Source organism: Oryctolagus cuniculus, chromosome 5 (assembly GCF_051225735.1).
Source record: "Oryctolagus cuniculus isolate XC-2025 breed Fujian yellow rabbit chromosome 5, ASM5122573v1, whole genome shotgun sequence".
Classification (NCBI taxonomy): Eukaryota; Metazoa; Chordata; class Mammalia; order Lagomorpha; family Leporidae; genus Oryctolagus; species Oryctolagus cuniculus.
In genome coordinates this window covers 160,229,321-160,248,246 of record NC_142871.1, presented here as the reverse complement: position 1 = coordinate 160,248,246, position 18,926 = coordinate 160,229,321, and the positions used below count along the sequence as shown (strand labels likewise).

The 18,926-nt window shown below is 47.5% G+C and overlaps 2 protein-coding genes across 2 annotated transcripts; both read left to right on the top strand.

Moving 5' to 3' along the window:
* The first annotated feature begins 215 nt into the window (after positions 1–215).
* Positions 216–1,622, top strand: LOC103349711 (N-acetyllactosaminide beta-1,6-N-acetylglucosaminyl-transferase). The gene is made up of 3 exons (XM_089333566.1): positions 216–754; positions 1,135–1,312; positions 1,545–1,622. The coding sequence occupies exons 1-3, from the start codon at positions 216–218 to the stop codon at positions 1,620–1,622; spliced, it is 795 nt and encodes a 264-aa protein (XP_089189692.1).
* A 12,054-nt stretch (positions 1,623–13,676) lies between these two features.
* LOC149126832 (N-acetyllactosaminide beta-1,6-N-acetylglucosaminyl-transferase-like) lies at positions 13,677–17,554 on the top strand. Its single transcript, XM_089333564.1, has 2 exons — positions 13,677–15,168; positions 17,400–17,554. The coding sequence occupies exons 1-2, from the start codon at positions 14,244–14,246 to the stop codon at positions 17,552–17,554; spliced, it is 1,080 nt and encodes a 359-aa protein (XP_089189690.1). The 5' UTR covers positions 13,677–14,243.
* The last annotated feature ends 1,372 nt before the right edge of the window (positions 17,555–18,926 follow it).

Here is an 18,926-nt window from a genome sequence, read left to right as displayed (position 1 = left end):
TGACACATGAAGAAGAGATGGCACGAAAAATGAAGCGGAAGTTGCTTGTGTTCGTCACAGGGCTTATGGCCGTGTCTATGACTCTTCTCCGGCTGTATACCAACAGTTTAGTCTCTTGAGAATACCTGAGCCTGGAGGAAATCTCAAATGCTTCAGTCCTTGCAGAAGCCTGTGACAGGATCATGACAGGAAAGAAAATTCTCTCGCGTGCGAATATGCCGATGACGCCACTGAGACATGTAACTTGCCAACAGTGCTTGATGCACAACCACTACATAATGCAACCTCTGTCCAGAGAGGAAGCCGAGTTCCCTTTGGCCTACGTCATGGTCATGCACAAGGGCTTTGACACATTCGAAAGGCTCTTCAGGGCCATTTACACGCCCCTGAACATCTACTGTGTTCATGTGGATAAGAAGGTGCCAGCCGCTCTCAAACACCTCGTGGGAAAGCTACTGGACTGCTTTGCAAATGCCTTTATGGCTTCAAAGAGGGAGTCTGTGGTCTACGCAGGCATCTCCAGGCTGCAGGCCGACCTGAACTGCCTGCAGGACCTCATGGCCTCCCACGTGCCCTGGAAGTACACCATCAACACCTGTGGGCAGGACTTCCCCCTGAAAACCAACAGGGAAATCGTCCAGTACCTGAAAGGGTTCAAAGGGAAGAACATCACCCCCGGGGGGCTGCCCCCTCCTCCTGTTATCAGAAGGACCAAATACACGCACCTGGAGCAGAATTACCATGGTGTTTGTGTGTGTGTGTGTGTGTTTTGACAGGCAGAGTGGATAGTGAGAGAGACAGACAAAGAGAAAGGTCTTCCTTTTGCTGTTGGTTCACCCTCCAAGAGCCACCATGGCTGGCGCACTGCAGCCGGCGCACCGTGCTGATCCGAAGGCAGGAGCCAGGTGCTTCTCCTGGTCTCCCATGGGGTGCAGGGCCCAAGCACTTGGGCCATCCTCCACTGCACTCCCGGGCTACAGCAGAGAGCTGGCCTGGAAGAGGGGCAACCGGGACAGAATCCGGCACCCCGACCGGGACTAGAACCCGGTGTGCCGGCGCCGCAAGGTGGAGGATTAGCCTAGTGAACAGCGGCACCGGCCACCATTGGTTTTCCTTCATGGTGTGGACTTGGAGGAGGAAGGCACCTGCTCCTCATAACCTGACCATTTACTTTGGCTCCGCCTATGTGGCTCTTACAAGGGAATTTGCTAACTTTGTTCTTCAAAACCCGAGGACCATCGATTTATTCGAGTGGTCCAAGGACAACTACTCTCCTGATGAGCATTTCTGGGTCACGCTCAACTCAATTCCAGTATGTGGAACTCGATTTCCATTCAACATAAAGTCTACAGCGTGTGCATGTGTGTGTGCGTGTGTGTGTGTGTGTGTGTGATACTGGCAATGTCCTTGGCGGTGTTATGTGCATTCACCAGTTTCCAGGCTGTATGGACATCCTGTAGACCATTTGGCATATCTGTTTTAGGGAAGTTGTGCAAAATGAATTCTGCTTCTGGCGCGTCACTGAACACCCTGTGCGCTTGCAGACTGTGCACGTTCAATGTCTCCTGACATTGATGTCACACGTTTTCATCAGACACCCAAAGCGGTTTTGTAAACAGTAGTCGAATGTGGTTTCAGAATCCAGTGTCTTAGAAGCGGATTTTACCCCTCTGATCCTTGTGCCGCACAACGGCTTTGTGGTGAGTGGTGAACGGACACCTTCTGTAGGCCAGGCTGGCATGAATCTTGAAGAACCTCCTTTTTGTGCAAAATTTGGAACCAGTTATTGGCGGGTAGAAAATTTAGAAACTTTTCTTCTCATTGCAACATTCAGTCTCATTGCAGAAAATCCAGGAAGTATGAAAAAGCATGAACAAGACAGTAAAACTGTTTTGTTGAGACATAATTGCTGTTAACAGCTCTGCATTATTTTTCTCTGTGCATTTGTGTGCAGCTCAGTTACACTGATTATGTCATTTCAGATCCTGCTACTTTCAGTCTGCAATAGGCAGTCATTTCCCTGTTATTGGAAATATAAAACAATTTTTGCATTCTTTCTCATAGAAAATGTACCATAATTTGCTTACCAATTCCTCCACGGCTGAGTGTTCCTCCTAGTTGCTTTTACCATGTAAAATGTTATTGTCATCAGTGGTGAATAATAGAAAAATAAGTAATGTCTTTTCTCTTAAGCCATAAAGCTTTACCACACTTTAGTGTATTGCCTTTGGAATTAAAACCTGCTGGATTGAGAGAGATGAATATTTTGAGTTCCTGGTAAATATAACAAAGTTGGCTCTATGTTCTCATTTTCCTCTAGTGTGAGTACAAGAGAGCTTATTTCACAACACCTCTGTTAACAGTCGGTATTCTTTTCAAAAGCTACCTCAGTGAAAGAAAGAACAGCATTATTGCTTCTGCTTACGAGCCATCCTATTTTCTAAGTGTGCATTCGCCGTTTTTCATGTTCTTGGTGGGTTGCCAGTTCTCCATGTGGTGGGCAGTGAATGAGGAGCAGAGCAGGCTGGGGGGCAGAGATAAGAAAGCAGAATGGGTGTTTAGAGGGAAGAGCGGCCTCTGGGGGCAGGTGTTAGGAACTGCACTTAAGATGCAGCCTCAGAGTTCAAGTCCTGGCTGCACTCCCACCTCCAGCTTCCTGTTAACGGGCACCTTGGGAAGCAGCAGGTGATGCCCAAATGCATGGGTCCCTCCCACTCATGTGAGACCCAGGCTGAGTTCCTGGCTTCTGGCTTCAGCCCGACCCAGCTCTGGTTGTTGTGGGCTCTTAGAGAATGAACCAGCAAATGGAAGACCTTTCTCTCTGTCTGTCTGTCTGTCTGTCTCTCTCTCTCTCTCTGTCACTCTGCCCTTCAAATAAATGAATAAATCTTTAAAAGAAAAGATAAAAGGAAGCAAGCAAGCATGCCAGACTATGACAAAGCTATGAGTAGGTGCTATGAGGAAGTTGTGTTGTAGACCTCCGCCTAGCACCTGCTACACAGTGGGAGATAAGGAAGGAGGTCACCGGCCAAGGCCATTGCAATTGTTCTTTTCCAATGAGAAAAATAATTCATGACCACTTTTGAAAATAAGAAAATTGGAGAAAGTGTTTATTTCTGATAATCCCTACACCCAAAAAGAAACTCCATTAAAACAGTTGCGCTTGGGGCTGATGTTGAGGCAAGGCAGGTAAAGCTGCCGCTTGCGCCCATGTGGGCGCCAGTTCCAGTCTTGGCTGCTCCTCTTGCAATCCAGCTCCCTGCTAATATGCCTGGGAAAGCAGTGGAAGATGGCCCAAGTCTTTGGGACTTTGCCACCCCCCTGGGAGATCCAGATGAAGCTCCTGGCTCCTGGCTTCTGTCTGGCCCAGCTCCGGTCATTGTGGCCACTTGGGGAGTAAACAAGCAGATGGAAAATTGCTCTTTCTCTTAACTCTGCTTTCAAATAACTAAATAAATCTTCCAGTAAAACGGTTGGGTTTCTAGAGTATTTTCAAGAGTGGGTCTTTTTTAGATTTGTTGATTTGCTATTCCTCTTCTTGGTTCTGTACACCTGCAAAATCTTTTTAACTCTGTTGAATTTCATAAGCTGCTTCAAGCTTCAGACTGTTTTGGGGGGAAGAGAGAGGCATGGATGAATGTACACATGCACATAGCTTAGTCCCCAAAACAGGAATCATTTCATTTCTGGAAGGGAGGGGCGGCATTGTGGAACAGCAGGTTTAACTGCTGCCTGGGACACCCACATCCCCTATCAGAGTGCCTGGTTCACGTCCCACCTACTCCACCTCCAATCCAGCTTCCTGTTGATGTAATCTTGGGGGGCAGCAGATGGTGGTTGAGTACTTAAGTCCTTGTCACCCATGTAGGAGACCCAGAGAGTTCCAGGCTCTTGGATTCAGCCTGACTCAGACCTAGCTATTACAGGTATTTGGGAAGTGAACCAATGAATGAACTCTCCTCTGTCTCTACCTCTGCCTTTCAAATAAAGATGAATAAATAAAACTTCAGAAAATACAATGGTGCACTGTTAGCAAAAAAAAAAAAAAAAGAGTATACTTGCCTTGCCTCAGAAGAGCCCAGGGTTTACCCAAGAAGTGGTTCTTTCTAGGTGTTCAGCTTAGAGAGGCAGAAACTGGCCTGCTGACTCCCAGCCTGGGCATCTTCCACTAATTCCTGTTGTCACCTTGCAATTCACTTTCCCCTGGGGACACTGGTGTGAAACAAGACCCAAGGCTACCAAAGATCTCCCTGGCTCCGAAGCTGGGAGATTTCTTACCAGGAACTAAATGGAAAGGCAGGAGCTTAAGCAGAACTCTGTGCAGGGAGACCAAAGCTTGCTTTTCTACAGAAAGCCCCGCTCCGTGGTGCTGGGGAGGAGGAACTGGAGAGTGGTCCCAGGGAAATGCTGGGGATTATGTGTGCCGAGCCTGCACTAGAGGGGCTGAGTGGAGACCCCGCTGCATCCAGGAAGGGTTCTCCCCAGCAACTCCTTTTTTCCCTTTTTTTTAATATAATGATTTTTTAAAGTCTTTTAAAATATAAGTATTTATTTATTTTTTATATACTCGAAAGGCAGAGAGACAGAGACAAAGCAATTGTTGCAGAGCAACCTTCATACTAGTTGGAGCTGTTGTTATAGGACCCCCCCCCCCCCCGACCTGGGTCCTCTCTCTCAATGCACAGAAAGCCAATCACTGACGTGGGGTGGAGGATGAAAGTAGGTGTTTATCCCAACGTGCAGAGCAAAGAGCAGGGCAGCTCGTGCTTAGTTCTCGGGCTCCCCAGGGAATTAGGGGTGAAGGTTTTTTTTTTTTTTTTTTTTTTTTGACAGGCAGAGTGGACAGTGAGAGAGAGAGACAGAGAGAAAGGTCTTCCTTTGCCGTTGGTTCACCCTCCAATGGCCGCCGCGGCTGGCGCACTGCGGCCGGCGCACCGCGCTGATCCGATGGCAGGAGCCAGGAGCCAGGTGCTTCTCCTGGTCTCCCATGGGGTGCAGGGCCCAAGCACCTGGGCCATCCTCCACTGCACTCCCTGGCCACAGCAGAGAGCTGGCCTGGAAGAGGGGCAACCAGGACAGAATCCAGCGCCCCGACCGGGACTAGAACCCAGGGTGCCGGCGCCGCTAGGCGGAGGATTAGCCTAGTGAGCCGCAGCACCGGCAAGGGTGAAGGTTCTTATAGATTGAAACTGGAGCTGAGAGGTATATGATCAGCTCATGTTCAAGTTCCTTGTTGGTCAGTGGTGTTCAGAACCTTCCTTTGACTGGTCAGCAATGCTGTGCTCTTTCAAGAATTTATGATGGTCGGGTGGGCTCCAGTTGGTCTGGGGGTTACATGTACATGGTAGAACCTTCTGCCCCAGACCTGGAACTTCCCTGCCTGGACCTGGAGTTCATCTGTACAAAGCCCTCTGTACAATAGTGGCCTACAGGGTTTTATCTATGGGAGAAGCAATGACTCCTTGAGTCTGGTGATTAGAACCTCGTTGGGCCAGCTGTACCACTCTTAAGTTAATGAATTCCTTCTGATAAAGGACAGGCAAGGACACCTTGGGCTAAGGGAGACAGATGAGAGGCTGGCTCTTACCTTTACATTATAGGCTTTGAGCCTCAAGATCCACTCCCTGAATATCCGGGTCTCCCATGTGGGTGGCAGGGGTCTAGCACTTGGAGGCAGAGCAGCCAAGACTGGAGCCTGCAGTGCCAGTGTCGAAGGTGGTGGCCCGATCCTCCCTGTCACAACACCCACCCAACCTTCTGGAGTGGGGGGCGTTCAACTCGAAGCCCTCCAGGATTCTGTAGAGAGAGGATAAGCTGGTGTGGGGTAGCACTTGAACTTCAGTAGCTTGAGAAATCCAGACTCCAGGCCCCTTGTATTGTGTCTCTGGGGTTCTAAGAGCAGCCTCAGGGTTGGGACTGAAGGCAAAGAGGTCTTTGCACTATCACATTCCAGCTTCTGTTAATCTCCCTTATAAACTTTATGGTTAAACTGCCTTTGCCTTAAGAGGCCCAGTGTTCCTGTAAGCCACTTTCAGGCAATTTATCCTCCTGGGTAAGAACTTACTGGAAAAATACTGGAGGAAGGAAATCAGAGAGAACACTTCTCCCCGCCCCCGCCCTCCCATCACTCTGCTTATCCCCGGAGACCAGTTAAGATCCTGTAGACTGGCACCCATTTGGGCTACATTTGTGTTTTCTATTTCTGGAACCTAGAAGAGTACAGAGGCAATGCTGAGTGAGTGAATGAACTGCTTGGTTAGCACACGTGAGATTTCAGTTTCTGAAAGTTTTCGCAAAGAGTAGCATGTTTGTACGTTAGTTTGTGATGCAGTGTGCCCACAAGGAGCTATGATTTTTTTTTTTTTTTTTTTTGGTCTGTCTTGTTAAATCACAAGTGTCGAATGTGTGGAAGTTAGAACTTTCAGCATTTTATGGGAGGACCAGTGCTCAGTTCTAACTTAATGGTTTATGGTAGGTGATTCAATTCCCTTCAGGCAAAGGGTAATGTTTCCAGGATTTAATAAGGTACCCGGTACAGTCTGGCATTTAAAACATACTTCAATTAGTCACTCCCGAAACATTCCTGTGAGGTATGCATTTCATGTGATAATAGGTGAAACTGCAAACGAGGCCCTGGGCCACAGAGAAAAGTAATAGAGGGGGCGGGTGTTGTGGCACAGCAGGTTAATCTTCACTCCGGATGCCCGCATCCCATAGCAGAGTGCCTGCTCCAGTCTTGCTGCTTCTTGTTTCTGGTCCGGCTTCGGGGGAGGCAGCAGAAGATGGCACGATACCTGGGTTCCTGCCACCGGCATGGGAGACCTGGGTGGCGTTCCTGGCTCCCGGCTTAGGCCTGGCCCAGACATGGCTGTTGGGGACACTTGGGGGATGACCCAGTGGATAGAAGATCTCCCTCTGTCTGTCTGTCTCTCTCTCTCTCCTGTGTGTGTGTGTGTGTGTGTGTGTCACTCTGCCTTTCAAATCAAGAATTTTATTTTAAGGAAAGTAATAGGGTAGTATTGCAATTCTATGAAAATCCATCTTCAGACGTTAATGACAGATCAATAAGTAAGCTCAGATGTTACCAAACGTACAGCTGCTTTTCTGGTTTCCTTATCTTTCACCTTGGGTCTTGGGTCGACATAGAGGATCTTTCCCACCTGTGACAGATCAGCCAAAGAGCCAGCAGGGGTCCAGCAGTTCCTTACAGACTGCAGTCTTGGAGAGGAGACCCCAATCCCAAGGCCTGCTTCTGCCTGGCCCAGCCCAGGTTGCGGCCATTTGAGAAGTAAACCAAAATATGGACGATCTCTCTCTGTCATTCCCTTGCTCTGTAACTTTGCCTTTCAAATAACTTTTTAAAACAAAATAAATCTTAACAAAAAGAAGGAGGAAGAGCTTCCTGTAGGGACAGAAGCCTCCCTCTGCAGATTGAGGCCAGCTGTCCAGGCCCAGCCCTCCAGTATCTCTCCACTCATCACTTTGACCTTGTTCATTAACTTCTCACTATGGCCGTGACTCCTTAATCTACTAGCTGCCTTTGGTATTACTAAATATTATAGTTGACTGTTAAACTGCTTTACCTATGTTCTTTTTAAATATATATATATATATATATATATATATATATATATTTGAAAGGTAGAGTTACAGAGAGGGAGAGAGAGAGGTCTTCTATCCACTGGTTCACTCCCAAGATGGCCGCAATGACCGGAGCTTCGCCAATCCAAAGCCAGAAGCCAGGAGCTTCTTCCTGTTCTCCCACACAGGTGCAGGGGCCCAAGGACTCAGGCCATCTTCCACTGCTTTCCCAGGCCGTAGCAGAGAGCTATGAATTAAGCATGTTGCCTGATTGCTCAGATATGTAGGATAAACTTAGTCTATTTGCTTTTTTTTTTTTTACTTTTTTTTTTTTTTTTTTTTTGACAGAGAGAAAGGTCTTCCTTTTGCTGTTGGTTCACCCTCCAATGGCTGCCACGGCTGGCGCGCTGTGGCCGGCACACCGCGCCTATCCGAAGGCAGGAGCCAGGTGCTTCTCCTGGTCTCCCATGGGGTGCAGGGCCCAAGCACTTGGGCCATCCTCCACTGCCTTCCCGGGCCACAGCAGAGAGCTGGCCTGGAAGAGGGGCAACCAGGACAGAATCTGGCGCCCCGACTGGGACTAGAACCTGGTGTGCCGCGCCGCTAGGTGGAGGATTAGCCTAGTGAGCTGCGGCGCCAGCCAATAAATTTAGTCTATTTGGATTAAAATTAGATTCAGAATTTGCCATTCGCCTTGCATAAATTTGCCCGCACAACTACCAGGAGGCAGTCACCTCCAGACACCTTTGATCCCTCAGGATGATGTAGGTTAGAGTTATTAATTTCAATCCAGGCACTTGTCTTATAAAAAGACAAGCATTCTAAGTGCAGACACGTCCAAGGTACAAAAATGCTAACAAATCTTAATCAAAAAGTGAGAAAGTAAACATTCATGCATACATGAGTGTGGCTTGCCCCACATCAAGAAATAGTTGTCATGAGAGGGCAATGGGCCAGAGAATTGCCCAAGGGGAGGAGATGTGGCAGAGGGAGAGAGATGGGGAGAGAGCCCTCACCAGTTGTTGGCTTTGGTGGTGCCTCTACATGCATGAAGCCACCTGGGAATTATATGGGACCTCCACAAATTCTGTAGAATTATACGGGACCTTCCACAAATATTGTAGAACCCAATATCCATATTTTCATTGTGTCCCCCCCTTAGGTCCCTGATGAAACAGTTATGTCCTGGGAAAGGGGGTGTACAGATTGACAAGTAGGAGCATAGAATTACATATGGGGGCTTGGGACTTCCATCTCAACAGACCTAAATTAACTACCAGCCTACTTATCCCACATCAAGGCCTGTGACTCCAGTCGCTGATCAGCTGGGAATGATCCGCAGAGCCTGGCACTGTGGGAAGACACACCCAAGAGTGGGTGGCCGAGTATTGCTTCTGCTGCTCACAACGGCAGGCTACCTTCTTTCAGAAGGTTATCCTTGGTGATCAGCAGCTCAAGACCTCCTTTTGGTAGAACTCTGCCTGCAGCAGTGATCTTTCGTGCCTACAACCTCAACATCCCATCAGGGACTTGCTGAGGAATAGCACGGAAGAAGAGCAGAAGTCCAGAAAGCTGACAACAACCAAGCTGTCATTGTTCTACCTTCTCCCCATAATACCTAGCCAATAAAATACACCCAAGTCAGAGATAAATCAGGCTGTTAAATGTGGGAGGTTCTTGGCCTCAGACTTCTCCCACAGCACTTGACATTTAAAGCCTGGGGTAGCCAGGTGCCTTTCCATATGCAAATACAACTGAAAAGTACCTTGGGAGCAGACTCTAACCACCACTGAGGTGGCCTTCACTGTTCAGCTTCCAGCCAAAGCCTTGAATCCCGCCAAGGAAGTGTTTAGAGGGCTGAGCTTGAAGAGACCAGCTTTCTCTCGCACTTCCCTGTTACTCTCTTCTCAGCTATTTTAAGTTAAAACCATCGCAACCTGCCCCATTCCTCCACCCCTACCCCGCACCCTTTCCTTCACCCTGGCTTCCCCTTCCAGGTCTGAAATTAGCTCTGACATCACTGACCAGACCTGAGCTAGAAGCCTTGGGTAATCACCTTCAGAAAGTCCTGACTTTACAGCTGAGCAACCAAGACACAGAGGAGCCTGCGGCTAGGAGTTGGAGGTCCTCTCCTCACTGCATCAAGTTTGTCCTTGATGGGCAAACTCAGAAATGACAAGCGTGAAAACAATGACTTTATTTGGAGGTCTTCAGAATTGCAATTTGGGAGACACGGCTTCGGATAACTCTGAATCAATGTTCCAAGCAAGGCAGGAAACACAGGAACTTAGATGCTGAAAGGGAACAGGAGCTATGTGACGGACAGAAGATAAAGAACAAAGTGCAGGAACAGGATTGAAATGTCCCTGAGACGAGAGGCCAAATGGCTCTCAAATTTCTAAGCAGTGTGACTGTCTCGGTCGGTCCAGATGCCTGTGGTCAACCAGTGGAGATGACAAAAGTTCACATCCCAGGCAGCAGCTAGAATCACGCACTAGCCCTCTTTCTTCACGGCCTCGTGACTCTGTTTTGAAAGACTCTTTCAATGTCGCTTTCATCATAAGTTTCCTTTTATTTTTCACAAAATCCCCTGCTGCCTGCAGGATCTGTGAGGGTTGGTTTTCTCATATTCTATGGGAAGCTGTGAGATGTGGGATCAAGTGACTTGTTAAAGGGCTCCATGCCTGTCAAGAAATGGCCTCGGTTCACCCCGAGACTTTGCGAAACGTAATCCAGGGCTCTTTTCAACCCACACTTCTGGCTATTTTAAACCCCGTTGCTTCAGGCCATTTCCTGTAGTTGCAAAGAAACATGGGTGATGGTAAAACACTGAATGAGAGTAAATGAATAAATGCACCAAGAAAGTAGAGGAAAACAACTGGAGAAGTGAGAAAGCACAAAACGTCAACACGTTTCAGATTAGAAATCCATGTAATCCAAGCTGTTCTTTCTCTGAGACCTCACCAGGCTTTGGTAAACAGTAAGAAAATTTCCAGTGGCTTCTGTTTTCTGGCTTGGGCATAGAGGTGATGTCACGTTGAAATGAATGTGTGGAAGGCACTTGGGCATCACACGGTCCATGAATAAGTAAGGTAAGGACAATGAAATCAGGCCCTTTGCTTTTCCTGCTCTTTCTACAGACACTTGTCAATCTAAGTGCACTTTTCTTAGTGCAATAGAAATCAAGTTTCTTTCCTGGACTGGAAATTTAGAAGAGTGTGTATTATGGAGAAAAGCATTTCTTAAGTGACCAAATCACAAGTCTATCCTGGTTCACAATGTCTTTAGAACGCTTTCTCTTACCTGAACAGTGCTTCCAATTTAGAATTTACATAATTAATTTTGATCTAATGTTCAACATGAGTTGAACAATCTCGGTTCTTTTTTTTTTTTTTTTTTTTTTTTTTAGATTTTTTATTTATTTGAGAGGTAGAGTTACAATCAGAGAGAGGGAGAACAGAGAGAAAGGTCTTCCATTTGCGGGTTCACTCCCCAAATGGCCTCAATGACCGGAGTTGGGCAGGTCTGAAGCCAGGAGCCAGGAGCTTCTTCCGGGTCTCCCACACAGGTGCAGGGGCCCAAGGACTTGGGTCATCTTCCACTGCTTTCCCAGGCCATAGCAGAGAGCTGGATCGAAAGTGGAGCAGCCGGGACTAGAACCAGCGCCCATGTGGGATGCTGGTGCCACAGGTGGAGGCTTAAGCTCACTATGTCACAGCACCCGTCCCCAGTCTCTGTTCTTTTGCATCACTCATTAGCATCATGCCCTGCTACTTCACCCAATTGCAAGAGCATAAAGCCTGGGCCCAGAGTTGAGAAGAATGATTCGTAATAGATTAAAGAGAGCATTGGGAAGGCTAAAGGGCCAGGAGAACAGTCTTTCCCAACAGCAACCAAGAGAACAAGAAAATAGATTTATATTCATTCTTTCAAAAATGGTGAGGGGCCAACAATTTTGTGTAGCAGGTTAAGCTACCACTGGATGCAGGCATCACATATCAGAGCACCAGTTCAAGTCCTGACTGCTCCACTTCTGACCCAGCTTCTTACTAAAGTGCCTGAGAAAGCAGTGGAAGACGGCCCGAGGGCAAGGGCCCCTGCCACCTACCTGGGAAGCCCAGGTGGAGCTGCAGGCTCCTGGCTTTGGCCTGGCCCAGGTCCAGTCATTGCGGCCATTTGGGAAGTGAACCAGCAGGTGGAAGATCTCTCTGTCTCTATCTCTCTATCACTCTGCCTTTCAAATAACTAAATAAAACTTTAAGGCACATCTTCATAATAAAAGTCAAATTTACTTTGCTGCAATACTTTGAAACTCATGTGTGGTTTTCTCATAGTTGGCATTTTCCATGAACCTTTTGAAGACCTTTAAATAGAAAAGACTGTGTGAACCTGACTCACACTGTAGACTCTGACTCCTAAAACTGACTGAGTTCTGGAGAACGTTCCTGGAATCCTCTCTTGTCCTCGTTCCCTGTGCTCCTGCAGCCACCTCATTAATGCTTTAGCATTCAGCGAGGCTGGGGAGAGAAAAACAGTAAGAGCTCCAGGCTTCGGCTCTACAGCATGATGGTGAAGACCGTGGATAATGTGCTATTAGCTGCAAAAAGCAGGATGTAAACTTGCATCTCCCTTGTGTTCTTAATAAAATTAAAATGTAGATGTCTGTGGGCAAAAGGTAGATGAAAGTCCACGATGTGAAAACACTATTCCTACAAACTATCTGTAATATTCCATTATTTTATCAAGAGGATTCTTGGACAAATAGGTGTGTTATGTGCCCTATTCATACATACACACAAATGCCTTTGACAGATCTTTACTGCCTGGAATCATTCACTAATGCGATCAGGAAAATGAAAACTTGAGATTCAATCAATAAATATCTGATTGTCTGCTGTGTAGAGACAAGGCTAGGAGCTAGGACAGATGAGGAAAGTGTGAGCCCAGAGCCAACAGGGTCGCTCTGTCTCGTCCATGAGCAGCTAACTGCTAAATAACACAGAACTCAACGGTGCCATTGTAGATGGGAAATTCAGTTGGCATGCCTTCACAGAGCAAGACATGAATAAGGGAGGAGTGAGAAGACTTCAAGGGAGAGATCCTACTTGTGTCATTTTCTGAAAGTGTGAGTGTTGGCGGGGCGGGGGTGGGTATGTGAGCGGGGAGCTTTCGTTGACTCTGGAGTCACAATACCACTTCTCCACCCTGTTTGTTACTAGACAGGAGGGTGACTCTTTACGTTATTTTATTCTCACACTTGACTAATGGTAGTAAATTGTTTTCACTTTTCTATATATAAGGAAATTCTTTTTAAAGCATTTATAAATCTGAATCGAACAGCTTCTCTCCAATTCAGAAACTCCCAAAACTGACGTAGCTTCTCTCTCCCGCCTCAAAGTGTCAGGATGGTCTGCCTGTATCCTACTTGGGCTGGATGAAATAAACTCGACATTCATTCTCTAAATTTAGCCCTTATACAATTTCTGGGTGACAGCAGTCTGTTCATTCCCTTGGGTGTGTGTGTGTGTGTGTGTGTATATATATATAATATATATTTTTAAAGAAGTTAACCAGAGCAGGTGTCTGGTAAAAAGGTTAGGACACTGCCCGGAATGCATGAATCCCAAAATAGAATGCCTAAGTTCAAGTCCTGGCCCTTCGTCCCCTGCCATCTTCCTGCTGACGTATAGCCTTGGGAGCAGGAGGTGATGCCTCAAGCCCGTGGGTCCCTGCCACCCACAAAGGAGACTTGCATTGTGTTCCTAGCTCCAGACTTCATCCTAGCCCAAACCCAGCTGTTGGGAGCATCTGGGGAGTGAACCAGTGAATGTTGATCTCTCTGTCACTCTGCCTTTCAAATAAATAAAATAAATAAGTGTCTAAAAATTAACATAAGTGAGCCTTTTATCATCGGAGTACTGCATGCTGAGGCACTCTGGCTAATTAACATGCCTTTCAAGGACTTTTCCGAGCAGCAGAGAAAATTCAAGCTTTGGGAAGAATTTGCCTGCACAGGCAGTCGGGTGCCGAGCTGTAGAGCAAACCCAGCCCAGGTGGAGGGGGTTGGGGGGAGGGTTAGGCGATTTATTTTTAAGCGCGACATTTTTATTAACAGAATGTCTCCCGGCAGCGTTCACATGCTCCAAACTGAAAGCTTTTAACTTGGCAGTGCTGTTTAAGCAAACAAACCCGGTCAGTTGAACGCAATGATTAACAGGAAGCCGGGGGGAGCTGACACAGTGAGCAGCCTTTGGCCAGGAGACGAGGCTGGGGTTGAAGTCTAGAGCCATGACTTGCCGGTGGGTAACCCCACCCGCTGGTGATTTCCCTGTGGGGACAGGTGGAGCCCTTGGAATCGGGACCTCCCAGGGACGGTTTGTTTGTGTGTAGTAACAGGTTGCAGACTGACCAGGGAAAAAGCCGATACAAAAGAGCTACTTCGGAAATGTGTCAAAGAAAAGTGAAAACGCAGCTCAGCGGTCACTGAAGGGGGAGGGAGGAGAGATAAAGGACAGGAACCCGGCACCTGGAAGGACACAGAACAGCGGGACACAGGCGCATGGAGCAAGAGGATAATTTTGGAGCCACCAGCAACTGTGAGTTAGATCAGTCGCCGCTCGGATCCTAGCACAGGACACGCCTGACTCATTTCCTGGTTTTGAATGATGGGCTCTTGGAAGCACTGTCTCTTCAGCATGTCTCTCGTTTCTGCCCTCGTTTTCGTGTTTGTTTACCACAGCGAGTTGTGGGAGAATAAACGTTTTCTGAGGGCAGCTCTGTCCAACGCTTCGCTCTTGGCCGTCGCCTGTCAGCAGATTGTTTCCGGGAAGGTTTTATACACAACAGAAAATACGCTGAAAACGACCCTGGAGGAATCCACCTGTCGTGAGTACATGGTCCAGAGCCATTATATAACAGAGCCGCTGTCCGAAGAAGAGGCTGACTTCCCTCTAGCCTTCACCTTGACCATCCATAAGGACTTCAGGACTTTTGAGAGGCTCTTCAGGGCGATTTACATGCCCCAAAATGTCTACTGTGTGCACGTGGACGAGAAGGCAACAGGTGCATTTAAGGACGCTGTGCAGCAGCTACTGAGCTGCTTCCCCAACGCCTTCCTGGCTTCCAGGATGGAGCCAGTAGTCTACGGCGGCATCTCCAGGCTGCAGGCTGACCTGAACTGCATGAAAGATCTCGTGGCCTCCAAGGTGCCCTGGAAGTACCTCATCAACACCTGTGGGCAGGACTTCCCCCTGAAAAGCAACAGGGAGATCGTCCAGTACCTGAAGGGGTTCAAAGGGAAGAACATCACCCCCGGGGTGCTGCCCCCCGCCCATGCCATTGGACGGACTAAATACGTCCACCGGGAGTTGTTAGACAGCAAAAATTCCTACGTGCATAAGACAGCCAAACTAAAAGCTCCCCCACCTCACAACATGACCATTTACTTTGGCACTGCCTATGTGGCTCTCACGAGGAAATTTGCCAACTTTGTCCTCCAAGACCAACTCGCCAGGGACTTACTCTCCTGGTCCAAGGACACCTACAGTCCTGACGAACATTTCTGGGTGACGCTCAACAGGATTCCCGGTATGTATGCACCTCCACTTTTGTTTCTGTGACCAACTAAGCACTGCCTGACTTATTAAATTGCTTTAAATTTTTTTTTAATTTCATATTTCAAATTTAGAAAAACAGTAAACTACGTAGAAAGGAGTGGAAATTTTCAACACTTAAACTTCTGTGCAGTTTCCAATTTTAATCAAAAAAATCTTTATAAGTAGCAATACTCAGAATGATTATAAACTCATCTCCACTGTACAGATGAGAAAACTGAGGCACGTGATTTGCAGGGCAGATGTGGAGACTTGACTGTCTAACTTGGTTTTAGACAAGCTGCACTCTGGTTCCATAGAGCCGCCCCAGTTGTGTGCTGTGGCTTTGACACAAGGCAAAACACTAGCTGTCCAAATGAAAGATAAGCTTCCTTCTCCTCCAAGTGCAATGGCATTTCAAATCAGGAATAAATATTGTAAATAAAATCTGAATGACAATTTGAACATTTTAATGATATTATTGCTCCTGTTGAAGTTCCCATAACTGAATTCCCATCCTTTCAACATGGGGGCAGGATACACGTTTAGCATTTTTTATTTGCAACATCTTTCCTGGAATTGAGTCAGAAATTTAAGGCACCTTAGAGATTTCTGGATCAGTGCGTCACTTCATTGATGAGGAAACTTCAGTGTGGTTACGTGATGTGCTGACGTCAGCCGGACAGTGAGTAAATTTCCCGAGTCTGATGTTCTTGATAAGTTGGTTTTCAGCTAAGTCTCAGTGATGACTAAATTAACTCCGCCTTTCCTTCGGTCCAAGTTCCAAACCATTTGAACGATCTCAAGTTGTATATAGTGAACCAACTCAGTTCTGCTAGTTCAACTCAAAATAAAAATTAAGAGCCATAGTACAAATGGCAGAGCACATAGAATCAGGACAGGGATCAGGCTGATGATAGCTCAACCCTGGGCGCCTGCCTCGACCACCAGGAACTTTTAAAAACATGTAAGTCCAGGCCCATTTCCCAGAGTCTCCCTCCCTGGGCTGGACCTGGCCCCTGGCATTTCTGTACAGCTTCCAAGTGGTTCCAGGACAGCCAGAGGTATTACTGCACCTGTTTGTTTTTGATGTTGGTATGCAAAGCTTCATAGACTTAGAATGCTTTAAAAAAAAAAAAAAAGAAAGAAAGAAAGAAAGAAAAGAAAAAGCAGATTGATTCATTTGAAAGGCAGGTTAACACAAAGAGAAGGAAATACAGAAAAAGATCTTTCATCCACTGGTTCACTCCCCAAACGCCTGCAATAGCAGTGGCTGGGCCAGGCCCAAGTCAGAAACCTTGAACTCCTTCCAGGTTTCCCACAGGAGTGGCGGGAACTCAAGTACTTGGGTCATCCTCTGCTGCCTTCCCAGGCACATTAGCAGGGAGACGAGTGGGAAACAGAGTGGCCGTGGCTTGAAGAAAGGCACTCCAGCATGGATGCAGGGAGACCCAAAGAAGCAGCTTAACCTGTTGCAACGCAACACCCACCTATGGTATTAAGATTCTTAATGAAGTAATAGCATAAAAAAAAAAACCTCTCAGTTGAAATGTCCTCAACAGAGAACTGGAACAACAGTGCTGGAGAGAAATATAATATGAACCACACATATGATTTTAAGTTTTCTGGGACCACATTAAAAGTAATTTTAAAAAAAAAAAGGGACTGGCATTGTGGTGCAGTGGATTAAACTACTGCCTGTGATGCCTGTATCCCATATGAGCGCTGGTTTGAGTCCTGGCTACTCTACCTCTGATCCAGCTCCCTGCAGGTACACCTGAGAAAGCAGAAGGTAGCCCAAGTGCTTGGGCCCCTGCCATCCACACAGGAGACCGAGATGGAGTTCTAGGCTCCATTTGGGGAATGAACCAGCAGATGGAAGATCTGTCTCTTTTTTTCTCTATATATATAAAACTCTGTCTTTCAAATAAACAAATGAATCTTTTAAAGATAAATAAAAATAAAAGTAACAAAAAGCAGATGAAATGAATGTGTTGTCGCTTCTCTGGGGACTATGGTCAGACAGAGCCCTGCCGCCCTAGCACAGGGTTCTCATCTCTGCTTATTTTGCTTTGCCTACTTCTGTCCCCTCGTCTGGAATTCTGGCCTGTGCCGCACACCTCCCTGTCGCTCAGGGTGCCCACCCTCCCGTGGCTTCTCCTTTCCGCATCTTCCCTGGTTCCCTGCTGCCCTGTGGTCAGCCACCCCGCCCTGTGGCCCACGCAGGCTACACCCGGAGAGTCTCGCTTCGGGCCATGCGGCCACTTTACAACGAGCATCCCATTCTCCTCTCTCGCTCACGCCACTGCAGGGCGGACAGCTGCCCTTCCTCTAGGCCCCCTCTCATCCGGTCAGCTGTGGCCAATGTGACAGGGTCATGAAGTTTTAACAAAGGAAAACATGGTCACCTGTTCATCACCTGTCGCTTAGGAGGGGGCCGTTCCTCTCGAGACCCCTCAGAAGGTCCAGTTCCTCATGGCCTAATCAGGTGGCGGTGCCCATGAAGGGAGAGTGTCAGGGAGGCAGAGCTCACAGAGGGCTTTGAAGATGCTGCCCACTAACCTCCACTGCCTGCTGCCGTCGACTTGGGACTTCCCATCCCACCTTCCTCCTCCCTTCACTCCCCTCCTGCTCAGTCCTTCCCATCTCCCCCTCCCCCTCCAGTCCACCACAAGAGGGCAGCCTTTTAGTTTCTTGTCTAATTGGGCTGTAGATGGTTTCCAGTTAGGGAAAGGAACCATGTATAGGCCTGAGTTGCCGTTCATCCACCTCCTTCCCTACCAACTCCTTAAAGATCCTCTCTCTCTCTCTCTCTCTCTCTCTCTCTCTCTCTCTCTTTTTCTCGGCACAGAAATGCCTACACTTCCCAAATGCCTACAAGAGAGGTGGGAGCCAGGACCCCAGTCCTAGTCTCCCATGTGGGCAGCAGGAACCCAGTGACCTGAGCCATTGCCATGCCTTCTCTGGGTCTGTGTTAGCAGGAAGCTGGCATCAGCGGTGCTGGGACTCAAGCCAAACTACTCCACTAAACCAAGTGCCCACCCCAACTGCACCTCTTAATACCTTCGTGATGACAATTAAATTTCAACAGAAGTCTCAGAGAGGAAATTCAAACCATACTAGTCGCCATATATGTAAAAAGTCAACGTTGGTACACCATTAAGTTCCTCCTCGGGACACCCACTTCCCAGGGGTGCCTAGGTTCAAATGCTGGCTCCACTCTGCATTCCAGCTTCCTGCTAATGTGCAACCTGGGAGGCTGCAGGTGATGGCTCAAGTACCTGGATCCCTGCTTCCTACATAGGAGACCCAGATTGAGTTTCTGACTTCTGGCTTTTGCTTGACCCAAGCCAGGTACCTGGAGATTCTTTTGTGGTGTAGGGGCCCAAGTACTTGAACCATCTTCTGCTGCTTTCCCAGGCATATTAACAGAGAGCTGGATCAGAAGTGGAGTAGCCGGGTCTCAGAACCGGCACCCATATGGGATACTAGTGTCACTAGGCAGCAACTTAACCAGCTATGCCACAACTCTGGCCCCAGACTAACTAATTTAAAAAAAAAAAAATAGTTTGCTTATAAGTTAGAAGATGATCATTAAAAAAAAAAAAAAAAGGAAAGAAAAGTCAGTACTGAGTTACCAGGAGCCAAGATCCTGACAGAAGTCACTGGAAGACAGATCAGAATCGAGGGGTTCCTGTTTATTCACGCTTGAGACCCAGTGCTGTGGCCGGGCCCTTACTGCATCCACAGGGA